This window comes from Melospiza georgiana, chromosome 9 (genome assembly GCF_028018845.1).
Source record: "Melospiza georgiana isolate bMelGeo1 chromosome 9, bMelGeo1.pri, whole genome shotgun sequence".
Lineage (NCBI taxonomy): Eukaryota > Metazoa > Chordata > Aves > Passeriformes > Passerellidae > Melospiza > Melospiza georgiana.
In genome coordinates this window covers 22,312,093-22,335,525 of record NC_080438.1, presented here as the reverse complement: position 1 = coordinate 22,335,525, position 23,433 = coordinate 22,312,093, and the positions used below count along the sequence as shown (strand labels likewise).

Sequence of the window (23,433 nt, the reverse complement as noted above, 5' to 3'; positions counted from 1 at the left end):
ACGTCCGCCCCGCCGGGCGCCGCCATCTTGCCTGTCGGCGGGCGGGGTTCGCCGTAAACCGGAGGGGCGCGGAGCCGGTGCCCGGAGCGCGATGAAGGCGGGCGGGGAGGCGCCGCACCAGGTGCTGGGCCGGCTGCGGTTCCTGCTGCAGTGCAGCGAGTGTTTCCGCCGCGCCCGGGCGCTGCCCGCCGCTCTCTGCTACGTGCCGCGGGAGGTGCAGTACAAGATCTGCAAGGACCCCTCGGCCCCCGCGGCCGCCGCCGCCCGCAGCCTGCTCAGCGTGTGGGACAGCCCGGGGCCGGCGCGGGGCGGCAAGCGGGCGGCGCGGGCCACGATCGAGGTGCGGAAGGGCGGCTGCCTGCGCGCCACGGGCGAGGAGTACTGCAACAGCGCCGGGCTCTGGGTCAAGCTCAGCAAGGTAACGGGGGGGCTGGGTCCGCGGAGGGCCCGGCCCGGCCTCGCCTGACCGCCGGCTGTCCCCACAGGAGCAGCTGGAGGAGTACCGGAGCGGCTGCGATCTCGAGGAGGGATGGGTGCTGGTGTGCAAGCACGCCGACGGCGGGGACCGGCTGGTGCCCGTGGAGTCCACGGAGCGGATCCAGCGACAGCAGCAGCTGTTCGGGGTGGATTACAAACCCGTCATCAGGTGGGGCCGCCGCGGTGTCGCGCTGGGTCCCTCCCGGGAGCGCCGAGGCGCTCACCCCTGTGCGGGCTCGGGATGCTTCCCCACGGCCCCTCCTGCCCTGGGCTAGGGAACCCCCGGCCTGCTTGGACAGGTTTCATGGAAGTGAGGCAAGAGGGATGCCGGATGTGGAGTGGAATGGGTTTGGCTCGGGCGCTGTGCTTGTCACATGCCCAGCGGGGTGTGAAAGGAGTAGACATACTTGGAAAGGAAAGGGCAACAGATGATGCTGGAGATGATGGAGGATGGAACACGGTGGGGCTTTAAATGCAAAGCTTCCCCTTACAACTATTCCTCGATCACCAATTTCTTGTTCCTCTGGGATGTTCTCACTCCACTTCTCTGTGTTGTTTCAGATGGGAGCAGGTGGTGGATCTGACGTACTCTCTGCGACTCGGAGCAAAGCCCAGGCCCATGGAGCAGGATGAGGCTGCAGTAGAGAAGCTTCGGTATGAACTGTTTCCTGGCTTCTGCTGTGGTGGGGGACAAGCTCCTGTCTCTTGTGACTGCCCACACAGCTGTCTCCTGCAGACTTAGGGGAGAGGGGGGAAGACAGGCATCTCTGCACAGCACAGTCTTGTCCTAGATATGCCTGCAAAAAAGCAGGAAACCGAGCAAGGCAAGCAGGATGTGGACCTTCCTTTTTTGACCCATTAGCCTGGCTGCTTCTGGCTCTCCAGACCCAGTAATCCCTTTTCCCTGCTAGGTTTGTGCCCCCAACATGGACTTATGAATGTGATGAGGACCTGGTGCATTTCCTGTATGACCACATTGGGAAGGAGGATGAGAACCTGGGCAGCGTTAAGCAGTACGTGGACAGCATCGATGTCTCGTCCTACACGGTGGGTTAAAGGGACAGGGCTACATCAGCCCCGCTGTGCTGGGGAGCATGGGTACTGCCTGCTGTGCTGCTCTGGCCTGGACTGCACTCTGTTTGAGCATGTGGGAGAAAAACCTGGGGAGTATCATGCAACATGTTGTATAAAGTAGCCCCCGGAGGGACAGTGGTTTGAGAAGCCAGTGCTAATATTAGATACAAAGCTGATGTTAGGGAGGGTTTGATACTCTGTGCTGTGTGTGTGACCCCAGAGCACCTCGGAGAGTCAACCCCAGTGTCGTGTGTGCTCTGCTCTCCCGGTGTCTCAGCCCAGCAAAGGGAACAGGCCAATGTGATACTCTCTGACACTGAGATTCATGATGAAAGTAACCACTAATGAGAAGTTAATCCTGCACTCACTTCCATCCTTCCATTCACTTCTCCTCTTCCAGGAGGACTTCAATGTGTCATGCCTGACCGACAGCCACGCCGACACATACTGGGAGAGTGATGGGTCCCAGGGCCAGCACTGGGTGCGGCTCAACATGAAGAAAGGCACCATTGTCAAGTGAGTCATCTCTCTCTGCCCTACAGAGTCATTTCTGCTCTACATGCTGGCTAGTGACTGGGGCAGGTTTTGCCACTCCCTTTCTGCCTGAGTGTCACGGCCCAAATTTGCCCTTACACTGGCTCTGGGCTTGAAGGTGGTTTTAGCATTGTCACAGGTACTTGGGAATCCCAGCTTGTAACAACATGACCAAGTGATGAGAGGGAGTAGTGACAGGTGTTCAGATGTAATTGCCTTCTTAATGTCCTGCTTCCCTCTGCAGGAAGCTGCTGCTGACAGTGGATACCACTGATGAGAACTTCATGCCCAAGCGTGTCGCTGTGTATGGGGGTGAGGGGGACAATCTGAAGAAACTGAACGATGTCGGCATTGATGAGTGAGTGGTGGAGGTGCACACATGGCTCTTTCAGGGGCCCAAGCTGTTGAACACTGGCCTTAAGCAGGCATGCAGTACAAGCCAGGCTCTCTGGGATGCGGGTTCACTCTGCCTGCAGGAGCATGGTACAGTCATCAGGACTCTCCTCATCCGACTGTGGGACACATCAGAATCATGGTACCTGGACCTGAGTCACTAGCAGGTTCAGGCATTCAGGTGTAACTGTAAGCAAGAACTGAGTTCTTGCCATAGGCTCCCATTTCAAAAGATGTAACATGTCTTCCTGTACAAGTGTCCAAGTGGATTTTAGCAGGATGGGTGAGGGAACAACCCTTTAATCCTCATCTGTTTTGTGTTTGCAGGAGCTATATTGGGGATGTGTGCATCCTTGAGGACATGACAACACACCTACCTGTCATTGAGATCCGGATTGTGGAGTGCAGAGGTAGGGCTGATTGCTGTGACCACATCCATCATGCACCTGTAAAATACTGTACATTAAGAGTTTGTGCTGTGACTTGTACTTCTTCTCCCTGTGGGCTGTTTTAGATGAGATTCAAAAGAACCATGGGAAACTCCTGGGAGATCTGAAGTTTTGCAAGTTCTCAGCTTTCATCCTATCTTTCCCTGCCTTCAATAATTTAATTATTTTTCTCCTGTAAATACCCTGCTTCTTCTTCACAGAGGTATTTGAAGCTCCCAGTGCCCAGCCCCAGAGCTGGTGGAGCTGGTACATTCCTACTGTTTTTGCTTATAGACCTCCTACACTTTATTTAAGGCTTGCTTTCTTGTGATTTTGGCATATCATTTATGGTCTTCCTTGGCAGATGATGGGATTGATGTTCGTATCCGAGGCATCAAAATCAAATCCTCCCGACAGAGGGACTTGGGGCTCAGTGCTGACATGTTCCAGCTGCCCAATTTGGTGCGTTACCCTCGCCTAGAAGGGACTGACCCTGACCTGCTGTACCGACGGGCTGTGCTCATTCAAAGGTACAGGTGCCACTGCATGCAGGGATTGATGCCATCTCCAGCATGTACATGGCTGGAAGCTGTAAAACTATGACACTCCTCTTGAGACATGTCCTGGACACTGGAGAAAATGACAGCCATTTGGGGACAAAGTGGGTTCTCTGGGGTTGCTCCCTCGTGCTTTCAGAGGAGTTCTGTAGCTCAAGTTTACCGTGTCTTATGTGTCACAAGCACAATATATCTGTGCAGTGTGGGGGGCAGGTATGTGCAGAGGGATGCAGTGCCCAGGGAGTGGGAATTTAGTACCAAAGGTTCCATGAGGTAAAAAACTATGCTGGGTTTGCTTTGGATCAGTTATTTTTCTGCTTGTGTTCAGGGATGTATGGTCTAGAATAGATCTGTGCAGATCCCCATCACTCCTTGTTGCAATACCTTCTTCTTTGGGATTTAGGTTCATCAAACTCCTTGACAGTGTCCTGCATCACTTGGTGCCAGCCTGGGACCACACTGTTGGCACATTCAGCAAGCTCAAGGTGAGCAGTTGGCCCTGTGTCTTGTTGGGGCCTCAGTCTGGCAGGGTGATGGTGCTCATGTTGTGGTAGGGGAGGCAGCCAGGGCTTGTTGCTTTTAAAGCAGCTGGAGGGAAATACCTTCCTGAGCTCAAGTCACTAAGACTGTGAAAGGTGATGTTGTTTATTTTCCTACTAAACTGCTGATGTAGAAGCATGTAGCTGTGGGCTAACAAGTGGATTCAAACCAGAACATTTCACCCTCAAATCCAAGGGACTTGGATCATAGCAGCGCTGGGCATGCAAGCTGGATCCACATCCCCTCCAAGATCTCAGCCCAGGACGCTCTGTTCCTGCACTTCCTGCCAGCAGCTTTGAGCTGGCTTGTCCAAACATCAAGGCTTTTACCAGTAACATTCTTCCTGGCTTTAATAAGCTTTTGCTTTTCATCCTTTACGTAGTGCTGAGTTCATCCCTCCAGTTGTCTGTTTTCCTTGTATCCTCTCCAAGAATACACATGCTGGACATTACCAGGATAGCCCTATTCTGTGGGCTAGTGTCAGAAAGCCTAGTCAGAAAGGACTGTAATTCCTGTGCCAGGTCAACATGGACCCATAGCATTTGGGGTTTTTTGTTTGTTTAGAGGAGCTGGATTTGATTACAACTAAAAGGGATAGTAAGACCAGTGTTCTGGTGAGAGTGAGGGTAGAAGAGACTCTAAGCAACACTGGAGTGTGAGCATCAGATGACAGCTGGTGGATTGAGGGCTGAGCTTGTTATCTCCCTTAGGCCAGAGTGCAGAATCTTTCAGAGGCAGAGGGGAAGCAAATACTGTCAGTGAGAATATCTCTGTGTGGGAAGGCCCTGGGAAAGGGAGGTGTGATGGCTTCAGCAGAAAGTAGATGACATGTTTTGCTCCCTGTTGGCAGCACATCAAGCAGTTCTTGCTGCTGTCCAAGAAGCGCACGGCTCTCATTACCCAGTGTCTGAAGGACTCGGAGACCAGCAAGCCCAACTTCATGCCAAGGCTCTACATTAACCGGCGCCTGGCCATGGAGCACCGGGACAACCCTGCCCTGGACCCCAGCTGCAAGAACGCTGTCTTCACCCAGGTAGTCCCTCCTGCAAGGTTCCCTGCTGGTCTGGGGAGACTGGGGCATCCCAAAATCAAAATGATCTGCATTAGGATGGGTGGAAGGGAGAGCTTGGAGCTGGATACAGACCAAGCCTTCAAGGCTTCTTCATGTGACTCACAGGCTCCGTAATTACAGGTGCTGATGGTCCCATAAGGAATAACATCTATGAGGGATTTGGGATCTCTGAGTTGAAATCTGTACTCTATCCTGGATGCTCTCTGTGGCATGTTGTGTGTGGAGAGTGTAACAGTCCTGTTGCACTAAAAAGGCAGCAAAGAATTCTTGTGTGACAACAGTCAAGTAGCTGCATGGAGTTCTGTGTTGTGGTTTTACACACAGCAATGCTGATCTTCCTGTATGCATTCTCTCCCCACCTCCAGTAGATCTGGGGCTCTGTGCATGCACAAACACCACAAACTGCAGTGAGACTTATGTGTTTGATGTACCTGCCTTCATGTGACATCAGTTCCCCTGGAGAGGGGATACCAACCTTGATTGTCTCTGCTTGTTGCAGGTATATGAAGGTCTGAAACCCTCAGACAAGTTTGAAAAGCCTCTGGATTATAGGTAAGCAGTGTCTCGGGGAGGCACCATGCAGAGCTGGGAGCTGTGTCCTGTTTCAGCAGGGTGTTTGGGAAGCCCATGTGCTCTACTCTGGAGAGGGTTTACTAGGACAGGAGCCATGAGATCAGGGCCCATACCCCAAGGTGTCATCTCCTTACTGAGGATGCAGCTGTCTGTGGAGATTGAGATGTTGTCCTGTCCTAAACTCAGACTGCTCCACTCTAGTCCCTTGATGTCCCTGCTGTGACTGTGCCAGCACCTCCTTGGCTTTGAGCAGCACCTCAGGTGATGCCTGGTTCTCCACAGGTGGCCGTTGCGTTATGACCAGTGGTGGGAGTGCAAATTTATCGCAGAGGGCATCATCGACCAAGGTAGGGGCTGCAGGAGGCCAGAGCTCCTCTGGAGCAGTCGGGGGCTGATGAGGTGACTGTTGCTGTGGGTGCTTTTGTTTGGTTCCAGTGTCAATTCCCGTGGATGAGAGAGGGAAGGCAGGTTACCTTGTCCTGCCACCTCTGGCTGTGTCCCAGATAAAAAGTGCTGTTTGCTGGGAGAGGGACCAAATTTCCATTAGTCACTAACAGCAGCTTTACCAGTGCCAGTGATCCTTCTGGCTGTTCTCCACAGGACAGGCAGGGATGTTATTTCTCTTGTCTTACTTTCTCCAGTGCCATAAGGCTCCAGTAGGAGCCTTCTGCTCAACCCAGGGCCAGGTTGGACCAGAAATCCTCATCTTTGCTCCATAACTCTGAAGATCAGCACATGGGGAATTCACATCACTAAGAATGCCCTTCTTTTGGGGTTGCAGGTGGTGGTTTTCGGGACAGCCTAGCAGACATGTCAGAGGAGCTGTGCCCCAGCTCAGCAGACACCCCTGTGCCTCTGCCCTTCTTCGTGCGCACATCCAACCAGGTGCTGTGCATTGGGGTGTTTGGGGCAAACCCTTCCATGCCTGGCAATGCAGAGCTGTCCCTGTCCCCTTGCATGCCAGGGACATACCTACTTTAAGCTTTTCTTTGTGAGGGGTTTGCTTTGTGGCATTTCATTTTAGCATATGCTGACAAGTGCCTGGATACTGGTCTGTCACTGGGAATCTTGCCAAGGGGTGGGGGGTTTAGCCCACTCCTGCTGTGAGAAGTGCCCAGAGGCATGGCAGGAGTAGTTTGTGGTGTTTCATGCTGTGCTGAAATTATGACTTGGAGTTTTGCCTCTCACTCCTATAGGGTAATGGCACTGGAGAAGCCAGGGACATGTATGTCCCCAACCCCTCTTGTAAAGACTTTGCAAAGTACGAGTGGATTGGGCAGATCATGGGAGCAGCTCTGAGGGGCAAGGAGTTTCTGGTAAGTTTTCAGCCCCATCTATCTAAGAAGATTTGCTGCAAAGCAAGTTGATAGCCCTCTCCTGCAGCCTGTCTAACAGAGCATGGAAAGGCTCTGTGGTCACATACTGGGAAAAGAGGTATTTGGGGCAAACTAGTTTGGAGAACTCACAGTCTGATTTTTGGGGGATAATGCTGAGAGTTCAGGAGATAGTGTTTGGTCTCTGCTCAGGTATGATGAGTTCTGCATGCAGAGGGAGAAGTAGGGAAGGCTCTTTGTGTCTCCATTGTTGAGTCCTATCTCCATCTTTGGCGAGGTCTCATTTTGACATAGACTCAAAATCTCTTTTCTTCTTCAGGTCCTGGCTCTTCCTGGCTTTGTATGGAAACAATTAACAGGGGAAGAGGTCAGCTGGAGCAAAGACTTCCCTGCTGTGGACTCCGTGTTGGTGAGAGGGACTGGGAGGCTGTGCCTATCCTATTCCTTGTGGCACTCAGCAAGGTGCTGATTTGTGTGCCTGTCCTCATGTACTTGATTCCTCCTATGATGTGTCAAATAAACACAACAAAGGGCAGCTTTCAGCTATAAGGATGCACCAAATGCTCTTACAGAGGTGCAGCCATGCTGACTGCTGCTTTAAGCATGCAATGGCCCAAGGTCTGCTAAACATCTTTAGGGCAACATGTTGTGTCATTGTCGCTTGTCTGGGAAGGGAGAAGATGAGGACTTGGGCACATCACTGTTCTCTGGCCATCTCTCTAACATGGACTTACTTGGTGCCTGGACAGGTGAAGCTCCTGGAGGTGATGGAAGTCATGGACAAAGACACATTTGAGTTCAAATTTGGGAATGAGCTGACCTACACAACGGTGCTGAGCGACCAGCGCGTGGTGGAGCTGATCCCCAACGGCAGCCACACCGCCGTGCGCTACGAGGACCGCAGGGAGTTCATCCGCCTGGTGCAAAAGGCTCGGCTGGAGGAGAGCAAGGAGCAGGTGACACTGTCCCACCCTGTGGCTGGTCATTGACTCCCAGACACCCGCCCCCAGCCTGTTTCTGGTAAAATGCACTGTGGTTAGTGTCCCTGTGCTCATTAGGGCAATGATATCCAACCTTTTCAGTGGGGTCCTGGAGCCTATGGAGCTGTTGAGAAGCAAAGTGGCTTCTAGTATCACTGGTGATACTGGGGTTTTATTCACAGCTCTGACACAAGCTTTCTCAGTGAACGGGGGGGTGCATCTCTCTGGGATCCTGTCCTGTTCCTTCAGGTTCCTTGCAGCATGTGCTCAGCAGTCACATGGCTTGAAGAGTCCCTAGGCTCAACCTTGAGTCAGGGAAATGGGCAAAACATGCTGCTTACCTGCCTTGTCTCCTTTTCAGATCATGGCCATGCAGGCTGGGCTGCTGAAGGTAGTGCCCCAAGCTGTCCTTGACCTCCTTACATGGCAGGAACTAGAAAAAAAGGTCTGTGGAGACCCTGAAGTCACAGTGGATGCCCTGAAAAGGCTCAGTAAGTGAAGGGCTTTGCTGAAAACTCTCTTCCTGAAAGCAAAACTGTCTTCTGTCTGTGCTGGCACAAGGAGAAGTGTGGGAGGCCAGTATTAGCCTTTCTTACAGTGAGAATATGGTCCTGTGTACTTCTTGCCTTTAGCTGGGTGCTGATGAGGACAGGGGTGTCCTTTTGATTCTGTCCTGAGCCTCATGGGAGAGGCTGGGTCATCCCTTGGCTGCCAGTGTCTGAGCCCCTGTGGAGCTGAGATGTGGATCTGGCTGGGCTTCCTGGGAGGAGCCTGACCAACTATGCTTCTTGCACCTTGGGTCTGTGTGGTCACACCCTGCAGGCACCTACTGCCAAGGAGGGAGGAGCTCAGATCTTTATTAAACCCTTTTCTATATCCTTTTGTGACAGCTCGGTTTGAGGACTTTGAGCCACAGGATACCCGTGTTCAGTACTTCTGGGAAGCACTCAATAACTTCACCAATGGTGAGCAATTTTCTCTGTCCGTGCGTATCTCGTGCCATGACAGCTCCTGCCTGCTGGCTGGGAGGGAAACCACTCAAGGAAAGCAAGCAGCTAGGCTGAAGGGACTGCTCGCTAGTGATGGGTTTGCTGATGTCTTTGCTTTTCCTTCACAGAGGATCGCAGCCGCTTCCTCAGATTTGTCACTGGCAGAAGTCGCCTTCCAGCACGGATCTACATCTATCCAGACAAGATGGGGTAAGTCCATTCTTCTGTAGGCTGCAGGGCTGACAGATCCCACACCACAGGGGTGGGCTGTCTGGGCTCCCTGCCTCACTGGCCTGGTGGTTCTAACCAGTTTGTCACCTTCTCCCCAGCTCAGAGACAACAGATGCTTTGCCAGAGTCATCCACCTGCTCCAGCACTCTCTTCTTGCCCAACTATGCCACGTAAGTTTGGGTGCTTCCCTGTGTCTGGAGGACTGTGTGTGGGGTCTCTTCTTAACCTTGGTGCTGACCTGTTGGGTCCCATCACTTTGCCACACTTCCATCCCCTGCCTGTCCCACCTGGCTGCTGAGTTTCTCTCTGTGAGCCCCTGGTGAAGCATCTCCTCCATTTCAGAAAGCATCTTGTCCTCTCAACTGGAATATAGCAGTGGCAGCTCCTCCTTACCTTTATCTTTTTTTCCTTCCTGCCATCCCTAGAGCCAAGGTATGTGAAGAGAAGTTGCGCTATGCTGCCTATAACTGCGTGGCCATTGACACAGATATGAGTCCGTGGGAAGAGTGATGTTGCAGCCTGACCAAGCAGCATGGACAATTGTTCAAGAAAACCATGCAGTGGGAAGCATTCCCTTGTCCCCACGGGATGTGTATATATATAATAAATATATAGGTGTGAAACCTGGCTCCCCGCAGTTGACATGAAGGGTTGGGTCTTCAACAGGGTTGGGAGCTAGCTTGGGTTGTAAATGTGATTGTGATGATGGAACCCTGGCTGAGCCCTCCTGCATCAAAAAGCTGCTAGGCTTCTGTAATGAGTTTCTTCTCCACATCTTGTAGCTCCACAATGCTCATTCCTTCCAGGCTGCACTTGGCTCAAACAAAAGTGGGGTAAGGAGACAGAGCTGCACAGCAGCTTACAGCACAGGACAGAGAACTGTGAGCGGCTGCTGGGACTAGGGGGTGGCCAAGATGCTCAGTGTGTCCTGCTCATACTCTGTTGCCTTGTTCCTACTCTCACATGAGGTCAATGGAAATTAGATCATTCATCTACGATTAAGAAGAATGGGGCAGGCTGGTGGCAGGTGCTGCAGGGGTGCCTTTGGCCACCAGGTGTCATAACAGACCTGCACAGCAGGACTGTGGGAGATTCCAAAGGGACTCCCATGCTTTTACATCACACAGAATGTGAGTTCCTGTCATTCCTGGCACCTCTTACACAGCAGTGACTGCTGGGGAAGCTGCTTCCTCACAGTGAGTGGGAACTGTCTGCTTCCCTTTAGTTCTGCATCCAGCATGCTGGTGGCCTGGCAGCTGTTCTCCAGGCTCTTTGAGCCTCAGTTTACCCCTGAATTACAGTATTACAGCTACTCTCTTCTAGTTCTCATGAAGATCTGCCGTCAGGGCCAAATTCATCTTCCAGACTGCAGAGGTTAAAGCAGTAGCAGGCATGGCAGTGCCAGGCTCTGCTCCCCCCTGTCATCCATGGGAAGGGACACCGAGGTTTCAGGTGAATAGGAAAAGCCTTTGCCCTAGGGCAGTACAGAAACCGGATACCAAGAGTTGGAGCTCCTGGAGCAGATGGACACATGCTCTGTGAGTGAGGAGTGGGCAATAAAACCTTCACAATTATTTGGAAGTGTTTGTGGATCTTCCCAGCTCTGGGCAGGGCTGGTCATTGCCTAGCACTGGGAGCTGCTCGATGTTAGTCTGCATTTATACCTCCAGCTCCATCTTCAGCCTGTGTGCTCTGTTGGACCTCCACTACTGTGAGTCACAGAATCACTGGGGCTGCACTGGAGCAGGGCTGATGCTGTGAGTTCAGATCAATCCTGTCTTAATGTTTCATGGCTTTTTCTTCTCTGTAGAAGAAGTCTGTCATCCAGAGATCACTTCCAGTTGTAAACAAAGTCCTTCCCTTCACGAGTTTCTTTTGAAACATGTATTCCCAGAACTGCCAAGGAGGGTTGTTACTAAAAGGGATGTAGGAGCAGGAAGGAGTATGTGCTGCCATCTGCATCGTGGTGAGTGGAGAGAGCATAGGGTGAATTAGGGAAGCTGTTTATGGCAGCCCTTGCCTGCAGCAGGGTCTTCCATGCTCAGCTGGGTGGGTGTGAAGTCCTGTCTGCTGGAGGAGGTCTTCTGTAAATCCTAGAGCTGTTCCAGAATTGATCTCTGTGGCTTTGTGGCTGATTTCAACCAGCAGTGTGAATGGGAACAGGAGCAGAACCAGTGCAATACTTTCCTGTGCTGGTGGCTGAGTCACTTCCTAGGGTGTCTGTTTTAAATGGGCATGAGTAAGCTGGTGAAAGGACTTTGGTCTGCTGGCTTGCCCTCAGTCAGGAGTGTTGAGGAAGAAGCCTGCAGCAGTGAGCTGGGATTTGAAATAAGCCATCTGAAAAGGGACAGACATTGGGATGGAATTTATACTGCTTTTTCCAACTTTGTCCTCTTACCTCTACCGGACATCAGCAGGAGACCACATTATTAACTGAGCAGAATTATAAGCAGCAATAAAATAGACCCCTCTCTTTATTGCTGGGCAGGGGTTGGTTGATAAGTAATTCAGGGTGGGATGGATAGGATGGCCCTAGTCTGTGGTGGAGGGTGAGCTGATGTCACCTGCTGGAATGGGCAGGTTAGGAGCCAGCAAGGGCTGCTTGGGGTGATCAGTTTTAGGGGAACAAGCACCTCTGGCTCCCCTACCCTTGGAAGCAACTGCAGCTGAAGGAGAGTAGCTGAGGCTATTACAGACATATACCCAGAACACTTCACGTTTCTCACTGAGATGTGTTTAGACAGCGCTGTTCCCTCTCATTATCCACATACACAGCTCCAGCCTTGCATGATGAGGAGAGGGCTGCTGTGCAAGGCAACACAGAGAGCAGAACCTGGCTGAAGTGGTGGAATCCTTCCCTAGAAGCATTGTGGCACCTCTCTCTTTGGAGATGCTCAAGACTTCTTGTACAGCCCTGGGCACTGTGATCAACCTTCCAGTTTCATCCTGCTGGCTTTAGATCTAGGCCCTCCCTAACCTGAAGCACTTGATGACTATGGAGTTATCAACTAGATTTTTCCCGCGTTTCCTGCATTTCTCTACTCTTCCTTCCAGCAAGGTCTTTTAGCATCTGAGACCTCTTACTTCCTGCCACTCTGTCCTGCCCAAGGGCTTGCTGGACTCTGGGGGGAGGATCTAGCTGGTGTCAGGGATTTCTGTTTAAAAGATACTTGTAGTAAGAGGACTCTGGCCCTAGCAGAAAGGGAATCACCCAGGATGGTCTGGATTTAACTCCTACGAGCATACTGAGAAAACCAATTTTTTACCATATAAACCATTGTTTTACTGTCTATTTTGTGTTATCACCATACACATGTTGGAGAATCGCAGCAGTTGCTGCTGTGGTGGTGTACTGGGGTGAGAGACCCGTGAAAGCCCCTCTAGTAGGGAGAGGAGCCCATTGCAGCAGTGAGTTTGTTTGGTGCATGGTCAGAGGGTCTGGAAAAACACGGCAGCTGTTGAACAATGCCAAGATAACGCACTGATTGTGCTGTTGAGTTTGCTGTGCAAAGGTAAGCTGGGAAGAAGGAGCTGGGAGTGGCCTGGATGTCCTCTGCATGATCCTCTCATCTGCAGCGTTTTAAATCCAATCACAAACTGAATGTCTGCTGTGACAGCCCAGCGAATTGTGGAAAAGGTCAGCCTGGCTCAACTCTGGCCAATCTCAGGGCCCAAAAGAGGTGTTAGGTCAGTGCTGGGTCCCGTTTCTTCTCTGATCTCTAAAGCTGTGGGTAGGAACTGTCTTCTGTTGTGTTTGACGAGGCACAAATCAAGTGCCCTGGAGTCCTGCTGCTTGTGGCTTGGGGCAAGAGTGCTGATTATCAGGAAGCAGCAGCTGTGTGTCCTCACCCCAAGAACCAGTCTCATTCAGTGGAGATTGATTTTCAAGCCAGTGCCATCCTAAGGAAGGGGCGGGTGTCTCTGCGCTGCTGAGGAGCATCTCCATGTGCCAGAATGCAGCTCTACAGGGTGGGTAGGGGTGAGCTGGGGGAGGGAGTGATGCCATCATGGTTCCATGTAACCACTCGCTCTCTTCTGCCTTCAACTGCTGGATTGTGATAGAATAGTGTCAGGTGATCAATAACGCACATGTAGTTAGCTGTTCTTGTTATGACAAACCCTTAGTAGTTTGACAGGTTCTGTCTGTCCCTGCCTCGTGTAGGATCTAGAATAAAATGAATGCACTAACTGCTCCTGGCCTTCTGATGATTTCTCAGGTCTGTCTGGGGCTCCTGTGTCCTTCTGTTGGGTTAAATAGTGGATGTGACACTTGGGGACATGGTTTAGTCATAAACGTGGCAGTGCTGCGTTAGCAGTTGGACTCTATGAACTTAGAGGTCTTTTCCAGCCTAAATGATTCTGTGATTCTAAGCAGCAATGAAGACTGGTATTGTGAGAGGCAGCTGGAGGTGAAGCAGAAATTGGCCCTGCCATGTCTTGCACACAAAGTAGTGTCACATAGGTGACTCAGAGTCCTAACTGGCTTAACCCTTTACAGCAGCTCTGCAAACCAGTGGTACAGGGTGACTGGCTGCAGAAGGAGGGCCCAGGACCCTCCTGGCTATAGTTACTGCAGGTAAAAGCAAGGCCCAAGTCTGCATTTCTTCTGCATTGTGGTTCATGGCAAGGCAGGTGGCCATTGCTGCGGTGAGGCACGGTCATGCCTGTTCAACAGGTGACAATGCAGGGATGAACAGCTGTTGGATCTCTCTGCACTGTGCCTTTGCAGGCAGGGATGGAGCTGGACTCTGACCTGCCAGGAGGAGCAGGCAGGCACCAGGGACCTTTGAGCTCTGCCATCTGCTTGTTTCATGATCCTTCAACTCAACCCTTTGTGCCCAACCTGAAGAAATTAAGGTAGCATGGGGTGGAGCTGAGTTGCTCTCTGCCATCGCCTTGCTGTGGAATGCAACAAGCAGCCATGTCACGGGGTGTCACACCCCATGTTCGGGGCAGGGTGGGGGAGGTGTGGTTGGGCGCTTTTGGGTGTAATGGCCTCACTCCTGCTGCCAGGATGCCTCTGCCACCTGGGATAAAGCTGTTCTGGGCAGGGAAGCCTGTCCTCCTCCCCAGCAGTGCTTGGAGCATCTCCACCTGCTGCAGGCCTGCCCAGGGCAGGGATATAACAGCCAGAAGCTGGCTCTCCCATACCAGAATTCCCACTAACCTCTTTTCCCTGTTCAGGCTGGAGATGTAGCCCTGTGCCCTGATGGCACAGGACTCCCTCTCTGCTTGTCGGAATGCAGGCAATGACAGAGATGTTGGAGGCCGGGAGAGAGCAGATACTGAAGTGGGCGTAACAGAGTCACTTTTTGGCAAAGCGGGCCCGGAACTGGCGACGGGAGGGCCGGCGGCCCGAGAGTGATGAAGAAGCGCTGGGGCGTGCCCGGGGCACGGGCGTAGCGGCGCCTGCCTGGCGTGGAGGCGGCAGCTGCGAAGTGAGCGCTGTCCGAGGCGGGGCGGCGCCGCAGGGAGGCGGGCACGGCGGCCCCGCCGGAGGCGCCCCGGCCCGGCGGGCACTCCCGGGCGGGCACGGTCGGGCACAGCCGGGGGCGCAGCGCAGCGGCGCGGAGCCGGTGCCCGGAGCGCGATGAAGGCGGGCGGGGAGGCGCCGCACCAGGTGCTGGGCCGGCTGCGGTTCCTGCTGCAGTGCAGCGAGTGTTTCCGCCGCGCCCGGGCGCTGCCTGCCGCTCTCTGCTACGTGCCGCGGGAGGTGCAGTACAAGATCTGCAAGGACCCCTCGGCCCCCGCGGCCCGCAGCCTGCTCAGCGTGTGGGACAGCCCGGGGCCGGCGCGGGGCGGCAGAGCCGCCATGATCGAGGTGCGGAAGGGCGGCTGCCTGCGCGCCACGGGCGAGGAGTACTGCAACAGCGCCGGGCTCTGGGTCAAGCTCAGCAAGGTAACGGGGGCGGCGCCGGGAACCAGCCGGGCATGCCGGGTCCCCACGGCGGTGACAGGACGGGATGTGCCTTCAGGAGCAGCTGGAGGAGTACGCGAGCACCCGTCACTTGGCGGAGGGCTGGGTCCTGGCGCAGAGGTTCGGAGAGGGAGGAGATAAATTAGTCCCGGTTGACTCCGTGGAGAGGATCCAGTGTCAGCACCAAGCGCTGGGCGTTGATTACAGACCTGCTGTCAGGTATGGCCCCGGGCAGGAACTGGGCTCTGGGCGCTGGAAACGCGTGTGGCCGGTCCTCACAGAGGACATGAAACCCAACTATCCCAAATCCCTTGGGCACGCCCAGCACAGCCCGCTCTATAGCCCCAGCGCAGGTGGAACTCGTCCCCACCGAGCACCGGCGGGCAGGTGGGTGCTCCCTGTAGATGAATCCTGTTTGCTTGTGCCAGCGCCTGCACAGAATAAAGATGATACCAGGGGTATCGTCATAGTCTTCTGAGTCATTTGAATTTGGGCTGAGCCCAAATGACACAGAGGTTGTGCAGTGATCAGAGAGCTCAAATTTTATTTTCCTGATGGAAGGTCATGTGCACGGCGGGATTCCCCTGCTCTGTCCCAGACTGTACTCGGGTGCAGGGACACTCACCCTTCCCACTGTTGTTCCTGGGTGTCACCCGCAGTGCCCCACTGCTGCTGACTACACTTCAGGCTAAGGCAGTAATGGACACACTGAGCACTGACACATCTTTTCCATTGTGTGACTCCTCTGCCTCTGCTGCTCCAGCTGGGAACAAGTGGTGGACCTGACGTACTCCATACGCCTTGGAGAGATGCCCAGGCTCGTAGAGCAGGATGAGGCTGCTGTGCAGAAGTTTCGGTATGAATGCATCTCCTAGAGCGGGATTGCAGCATCCTGAGGGGCTGCTGGCCAGGGCCTGGACATGCCTGCAGGGCCAAGACTGGCTTCAGGGTCTGGAGGGGGGAGGATAGTGCCACGAGATGCCTTTGACATTGGTACCTCAGCACTGCTCAAGTGAAGATGGCCTTTGCTCCACAGACTATTGGAGTGACTGTGTACTGCTATTCCACTGGCTTGGAGTGGCCATTAATACCTGGTGTGCTGATGATGAGATAGAGCCGTGCCATCTGTCTGCTGCAGCACAGTGACCTGGCACCATGTCAGTTTGGTGGCCATGAGACCCTGCAGCCAGTCTCAGCTGGGGCTGGGGCTCCTGCACACTGCTGGTGGGCAGGTTTGGGGTGCAGCCTGGTCTTCTCATCCTATTAACACAGAGACTCCCTGCAGGTCCGTGCCCCCAGGCTGGACCTATGAGCACGACATGGAGCTGGGGCGCTTCCTGTACGATCACAGCGAGAAGAACCTGCAGAGTGTGGACTGCGTCAAGGAACACATCAACAGCATCGAGGTCTCCTCACACGCGGTGCGTAGTGGGGCTCCTCTGCAGCCTCAAAGCAGCACAAGACGTGTGAGCGTCAGCACAGATGTGGGTGGAGTGGCCAGCTGTGGCTGTCCCCTCTGCAAGGGGCAGGGCATGGTGCGGGGGTTTTGCTGCTCTAGCAAACCTGTTGGGAGTTGGGATCAAAACCCCATTGTGTCTCTGGGGCACTGAGGGTCCACAGCCATGCCCAGTTTGCTATGTCAGGGAGCCACCATCCACCCACAGCCTAGCAAACCAAGGGGCTGGCTGTTCCTGACCCCCTTTGGACCCACAGAACACATCTAAGAGGAGGCCATGGCATGTCCAAGGATGCTCATCTCCCTCCCTCTGCTCACTTGCAGGAGGATTGTGATGCAGCCCATCTGACAGACAACCTGACACACACCTTCTGGGAGAGCAACGGGCCCCCGGGGCAGCACTGGGTGCGGCTCAACATGAAGAAAGGAGCCATTGTCAAGTGAGACCTCGGGGTGTCCCTCCATGCCAACAGCTGTGCCAGGGAAGGACAGAGTGCAGGGCAAAGCACCATCTTCCTCTTCAACCCAGCTTTCCCCCTGCTGCACCTGGGGGTGTGGGGTAGAGGTGGGGGACAACTGCTGCCAAAGGCACCCCAGGAAGACACAGCCTTGCCTCAGGCCTGGGACAACTCTGGGGGCACCTCTGGGCTCAGGCAGCTCATGAGGGGAGGACAATGCTGTTTCTTGCTCTTCTCATCCCCAGGAGGCTACGGCTGATACTGAATGGGCAGTCCAACTCCTACATACCTAGGCGAGTGGCTGTGTATGGGGGAACACTAAGCAGGCTGCAGCACCTGAGAACAGTCCTAATTAACGAGTGAGTAATGAGTGAGGAGCAGCCTGTTCCCAGCTTGTGCCAAACTCCTGAGCTGTCTCTATGTCTTGAGCAGATATTAAGGATGGGGCTGGGGTTGGTTCTGAGTGACTTGCCAGTGACAGTGGCTCTCCGAGGGTTGGAGCTCTCTGAGTGCAGGCTACATCTGCTCCCACAGTGTGGTGGTCCCTTGCTTCCATGTGCCAGTCAAGTGCCTTAATCTCCTCTCCTGCTCCTCACCCATGCTGCAGCAGCTGGTCTGCAGTGTGCTTCCTTATGCCTGGTGACTTTGGTGGTCTTTCTGCCTCTTCCTCCTCACTTCTGGAGCACACTCCATTGTTGCCACCTTCCTGAGCATCTCTGCCATGCTGTAGCCAAGAAGTCCTGGGTGCTTCACCTCTCCATCTTCACCCGGGCCCTGAACACCCTTCTCAAGGCAGCCAGGGACTTACATAGGAGTGCAAAGGTCTCCTTAGCCTTCCCTCAAAATGTGCCTGTTTGATGTTCTCTGGCTGAGCTGTGAAATCTGTCTCTGAAGAAGCACCCATGAGACTGCAGAGGTGTCCTTTGCAGTGGCAGAGCCAGCTCCTCACTTCATCTGAATGCTTGCAGTGTTTTTTCTCATGGGCTCACAGGACTTTGATGGGACCTTGACAAGGCGTTGAAAATACACTTAGTAAATTGCTCATTTGCACAAATCCCTGTTTCTTTCAAAAACACACCACCCTTGCATGACCAACTCTGCTTGAAGGATGGTTCTGCCCTTGTGAGATTTGCTGGGACCCCCAAGAACAGTGAATGTTCTCAGCCGCCTTGTCTTTCTGTACTGCTTTGAATTTGTGCTCTTTTCTGGCTTTTTTGGATGCGGCTTCCACCTCCTCCAGAACGTCTCTGTGCCTCTGACAGCCTCTTCTCTGCTTGGGCACCTCCTGCCACAGCCCTGGTGAGGTGTGGGGGCTTTTGCATGGGTAGAAGCACATCCTTGGCTGGGGAGCCAGAGTGGCCTGTGCCTTGCTGGCCACCTCACCATGGTCTGTGCCTCATGGCTCTGCCATCTCCCTCCATGCCGTGTGCAGGAACAGCTACCGGAAGATCTGCATCCTCCGCGACATGCAAACCCACGTGCCCGTGCTGGAGATCCGCTTCCTGGAGTGCCGGGGTGAGCCTGTGCACCCACACTGTGCCTGCCAGCCCAGCCCGGCCCTAAACCCACAGCCAGTCCTGACCCTGCTGCTCTTCCTACCACACTTGCTGCTTTTTGGGATCCATTGGTGGGGAGGTTGAGGAATGAGCTTCAAATGAAACGCTGCGGGTGCTGGGGGCGCCTCGCCTCTCGCTGCAGCATCGGGGCCGTGCTGGCTGCAGCCCACGCAGCGTCGCCCTTCTTTCTCGGCAGCCCAAGGGTACAACGTCCGTCTGCAGGGGATTAAGATCGTGTCCTTCTGGGAGTGGGACCTGGTCCTGAACGCTGGCATGTTCCAGCCAGCCCAGCTGGTTCGCTACCCTCTCCTGGAAAGGGTGGAAGCTGACGTGCTGTACCGGCGAGCTGTGCTCATCCAGAGGTACGGCACAGGGAGGCCACAATTCCTACAGTGATCTCAGTCCCAAAAGGCAACGTGCCTTGACCTGCAGGGCAGCCCCAGGCTGGATCAGCACTGGCCCCACAGAGACCCTCTGCAGTGATTCAGCTGCAGTGCAGCAGCATGGGTTGGGCTGCTCTTGTTTGCAGCATTTTTTTTGGGGAAATGAAGTGCTTGGACAGAGGGTGGGTGCTCCCCTGGTGTCTGATGTCTTTCAATGGGCTGGAGGGGACCCACGTGCAGGGAGCACAGTGCCCAGGGGTTGTGGTGAAATGCTGCTCTCCTGCAGCCTCACACTGCTTCTCTCCTGTCTCCAGGTTTGTCCAGCTCCTGGAAAGTGTCCTGTGTTACCTGATCCCCCTCTCCGAGGACAGCATCGGCACCTTCAATGCACTCAGGGTGAGCATGTGCCGGGCTTCCCTGGGATGGTGCCAGTAGGGGCATCTCCTCACAAGTGCAGGTTTTCTGGGGGCTGTCGTGTTTCCTCTTTATCCAGTGGGGACAGACCAGCTCGGGGCTGAGAGCTGCCATGTTTGGCATTGCCTGAGGGATGGAGGAGCATCCCCTGTGACACCAGGGCAGACTTGAGGAGTGGAAAAGACAGCAGGTGGTGGCAGCATCAGACCTCTAACCATCCCTGCTTGTCCCTTGCTAGAGCATGAAGCCATTCCTGCTGCTGTCCAAGCAGAGTGAAGCCCTCATTGCCCACTGCCTGCAGTCCTCAGAGAGCTCTGCTCCTGACTGCCTGCCAAAGCTCTACATCAACCGGCTCCTGGCCCGGGAGCACCGTGCCAACCCCGCGCTGGACCCCAGCTGCAGGAATGCCATCTTCACCCAGGTACGGTACCACCGTGCCCTGTGCCAGGTACCTGTCACTTCAGCAAGACTTCACTGTCTTGCCCCCATCTCATCCCCTTTCTGCTCTGCTACTCTCCAGCTGTATGAAGGCCTCAGCTCTTCCAAGAACAATCAGCCCCTGGACTACAGGTAGGTGTTCAGTGTCATATTTGTGGGGTGTCACTTCCCCCGAGCAGGGTGCAAGGAGATTCCAGGTGCTGCTGGTATGCTCAGAGGAAGAATGTGCATGGGGCTGTTGCTTCCCCATAGGTGGCCCCTGACCTACAGCCAGTGGTGGGAGTGTGATTTCGTCACTGAGGGCATCATTGACAGTGGTGAGAGCTCTCCCCTGGTGTCTCATGTGTTGGGGTGCAGCTCAGTGGGTGCCTACACTGTCCCAGCTGCTTTGGGAGCGGCAGCCCCCTGCTCTGCAAACATTCCTGTATCTCCCCTACCCCACCAGTGCTGCTGCTGATGCCCCAAGCGGGGGAGCAGCTTGGCCAGATACTGTGGCTCAGTGTCTGGCCCTGGTGTGTCAGGCACTGACCATCCTCTGCCCCCCCTGCAGGTGGTGGCTTTCGGGACAGCCTGACAGATGTGTCAGAGGAACTGTGTCCCAGCTCCAGCGATGTCCCGGTGCCCCTGCCGTTCTTTGTGCGCACCTCCAACCAGGTTTGGCATCCCACAGTCTGTCTGTCCTGGCCAGGGGAGTCAGTCAGCAGCACCTGGGGTGCCAGCCCTGCCTTAATGCTTGCAGGGCTGTTGGCTGGGGGGGCTGTGCTTGCACCTGGGAGATCTCCTGGAGGGGTGTAAAGGGCAGGAGAGGCAGGTGGAGGGGTGAATGTGGGGGAGGCTGCAGGAGAGACCGTGCTGGGCTTGTCACATCTCTGTGTCCTAAGAGTGTCTCACACAGGCTAACAGCAGCAGTGACACCAGGGACAGGTATGTCCCCAACCCCTCCTGCAAGGACTTCCCCAAGTATGAGTGGATTGGGCAGCTGATGGGAGCAGCCCTGAGGAGCAAGGAGTTTCTGGTGAGCACAGCAGAGCCTTCCTGGCCAGTGAGGGGGCTTGGCAGGGGCCCCCCTGTCTTGGGCAGAGGGGCTGCCTGTGAGTGAGAAAGAGGCAGGAGGAGAATGCTTGTGTCTGCTCCTTTTGGCAGATCCTGTCTTTGCCAGCGCTGGTGTGGAAGCAGCTGGCAGGGGAAGAGGTCAGCTGGAGCAGGGACTTTGCCACTGTGGACTCAGAGCTGGTGAGCAGGGCCGGGTGCTGGCAGGGCAGCGCTGTGCTCTCTTATGGCTGCTCTGGCTCCACTGTGGTGGCTGTTCCTCATTTGGATTGCAGGTGAAGCTGCTGGAGGTGCTGGAGAGGGTGGATAAGGAAGGCTTTGAGTTCATGTTTGGCAGAGAGCTGACCTACACGACGGTGCTGAGCGACCAGCGCGTGGTGGAGCTGATCCCCAACGGCAGCAACACCGCCGTGCGCTACGAGGACCGCAGGGAGTTCATCCGCCTGGTGCAAAAGGCTCGGCTGGAGGAGAGCAAGGAGCAGGTGACACTGTCCTCCAGGGCTCACAGGGGACCCTGCTCCTATGACAAGATGTCCTGGTACTTGTGGGACTGCCAGCTCCAGCTGGGCGGTTTCTTTGTGCATCTCATGCCCAGGATGTCTGTGTGCCCTGGGGAGTCCCTTATGGGGTCCTGTGGTTGCTGTCCTCTGAGCTCTAGGTGGCTGCCAGGGCTCAGACCCACCGTGGTGACATGGAGCCCATCCTGTGTCCCCAGATTGCAGCCATACGTGCTGGGCTGCTCCGTGTGGTGCCCCAGCCCGTGCTGGACCTGCTCACCTGGCAGCAGATAGAGAGGAGGATCTGTGGGGACCCGGAGATCACAGTGGCTGAGCTGCACAAGTTCAGTAAGTCACAGGCCCAGAGCTGCTCCCTGCCCTCCACAAGGGCAGGGGATCCCCTACATAATGCTTGTCTTGCACATGCATCCTGGTCATGGGATGCCTGAGAGCCTGGGGGAGGATTAGTTGGAGGGTCCCTGGATGCTTCAGGTTTAGCAGCAAACCCTGCTCTGGTCCATCTGGTCCTTAGCTGCTATGGGCAGAATTGAGTGGCCACTCTGCATACTAGGACCTCTGTTTCTCTACCCACCATGACACAAGGTGCTGGTCCCACTCAGGGGTGCCAGGGGCTCTCATAGGCTTGCTGAGAAGCAGAGGGTCTCCTCCTTTCCTTTGCTTTGCTGGCAGTTTCTAATTAATTCATTGCACATTGTTTGTTGCAGTCAAGTTTGAGGACTTCCCCCCTGATGATACCCGTATCAAGTATTTCTTCGAGGCACTCAACAACTTCACTAGTGGTGAGTGACCCCAAACCTTTACCTGCTCTTCATGTGCAGTAGGACGGGGTAGGGTAGGGGGTTCCCCCTGCCCTGTGCCCCAGGGGTGCTCACCAGGTGCTTCCCTGGGAAGCGGCTGGGGTCATACCTGTTCCTGGGGTTCTGAGAGGATCCCTTAGCTTTGCCCCAAGCTCCTGGGGTGATTCTGCAAGGCAGATCTTGCTGGGACAGCCCTGTCCCTGAGACCTGTGCTCTGTCCTTCCCCTCAGAGGATCTCAGCCATTTCCTCAAGTTTGCCACCGGCCGGAGCCGCCTCCCAGTTCAGATCAACGTCTACCCGGAAAGGTCAAAGTGAGTCCGTCCTGCCTGGGGTCCCTGTGCCGTGCTGGAGTCCCCACATGATGTCAGGTTGCTGTGCTGGGGTCTGACTCTCCTTTCTCCCAAGCTCGGAAGCGTGGGACGTGATGCCACAGTCCTCCACATGCTCCTGCAGCTTCTTCTTGCCCAACTATTCCACGTGAGTTGACTTGGGGATAGGGATGCTCCCCGCTCCCTGGAGCTGGTGTTGGGGTTCCCATCAGGACTCCCCAGGCCTTCCCCTGGGGGATGTCCAGGCAGGTGTGGGGAGGGAAGCCTGAGGTTTTCTGTGGCCATCATGGCTGTGACCTGGCATTCCCCCTGCCAGGGCCAAGATCTGTGAGGAGATGCTGCGCTACGCCGTGTACAACTGCATGTCCATCGACACCGACAAGGATGAATGAGACCCCCTTGTGCCCACGCCGTGGGAGCCTCAGGGACGCTGGATTCAATAAAACAGCAGGCCCAGATCCTGTTGTCTTACCCCTGTTTGTGTCTGTGCTTCTCTAGGTCTGGGACTGCAGCTGGAAGGGTCAGCATGGCGCTGGACACTGGGTGCTGCCCACACAGGCTCCTGCGGGGTGGAGAGCACGGGGGCAGGGAGTGCTGTGAGTCCTGTCCCTTCTCTGGACATGGTGTGGGGAGCACAGCTGCAAACTGACCCCCAGTGTCCCCGCTACACCCCACACACAGAGCCCCCAGTACACCCCTCACACAGAGCCCCCAGTGTCCCCAATACACCCCACACACAGAGCCCCCAGTGTCCCTGCTACACCCCACAGAGAGCCCCCAGTGTCCCCAATACACCCCACACACAGAGCCCCCAGTGTCCCCAATACACCCCACACACAGAGCCCCCAGTGTCCCCGGTACACCCCACAGGGAGCCCCCCAGTGTCCCCGGTACACCCCACACACAGAGCCCCCGGTACACCCCACAGGGAGCC

At 55.0% G+C, this 23,433-nt stretch overlaps 2 protein-coding genes across 2 annotated transcripts; both read left to right on the top strand.

The window, feature by feature from the left end:
* Nucleotides 1-22: 22 nt before the first annotated feature.
* LOC131087180 (E3 ubiquitin-protein ligase HECTD3-like) lies at nucleotides 23-9,809 on the top strand. The gene is made up of 21 exons (XM_058030632.1): nucleotides 23-418; nucleotides 486-646; nucleotides 1,039-1,131; nucleotides 1,389-1,524; nucleotides 1,952-2,067; nucleotides 2,330-2,443; nucleotides 2,806-2,888; nucleotides 3,271-3,436; nucleotides 3,867-3,948; nucleotides 4,854-5,036; nucleotides 5,575-5,627; nucleotides 5,931-5,995; nucleotides 6,430-6,533; nucleotides 6,845-6,964; nucleotides 7,302-7,391; nucleotides 7,732-7,938; nucleotides 8,324-8,453; nucleotides 8,853-8,927; nucleotides 9,080-9,161; nucleotides 9,281-9,352; nucleotides 9,608-9,809. The coding sequence occupies exons 1-21, from the start codon at nucleotides 92-94 to the stop codon at nucleotides 9,690-9,692; spliced, it is 2,544 nt and encodes an 847-aa protein (XP_057886615.1). The 5' UTR covers nucleotides 23-91; the 3' UTR covers nucleotides 9,693-9,809.
* Nucleotides 9,810-14,772: 4,963 nt separating this feature from the next.
* LOC131086765 (E3 ubiquitin-protein ligase HECTD3-like) lies at nucleotides 14,773-22,966 on the top strand. Its single transcript, XM_058029956.1, has 21 exons — nucleotides 14,773-15,081; nucleotides 15,158-15,318; nucleotides 15,863-15,955; nucleotides 16,385-16,520; nucleotides 16,880-16,995; nucleotides 17,259-17,372; nucleotides 18,446-18,528; nucleotides 18,766-18,931; nucleotides 19,267-19,348; nucleotides 19,605-19,787; nucleotides 19,887-19,936; nucleotides 20,057-20,121; nucleotides 20,355-20,458; nucleotides 20,700-20,819; nucleotides 20,948-21,037; nucleotides 21,130-21,336; nucleotides 21,570-21,699; nucleotides 22,077-22,151; nucleotides 22,400-22,481; nucleotides 22,576-22,647; nucleotides 22,816-22,966. The coding sequence occupies exons 1-21, from the start codon at nucleotides 14,773-14,775 to the stop codon at nucleotides 22,889-22,891; spliced, it is 2,514 nt and encodes an 837-aa protein (XP_057885939.1). The 3' UTR covers nucleotides 22,892-22,966.
* The last annotated feature ends 467 nt before the right edge of the window (nucleotides 22,967-23,433 follow it).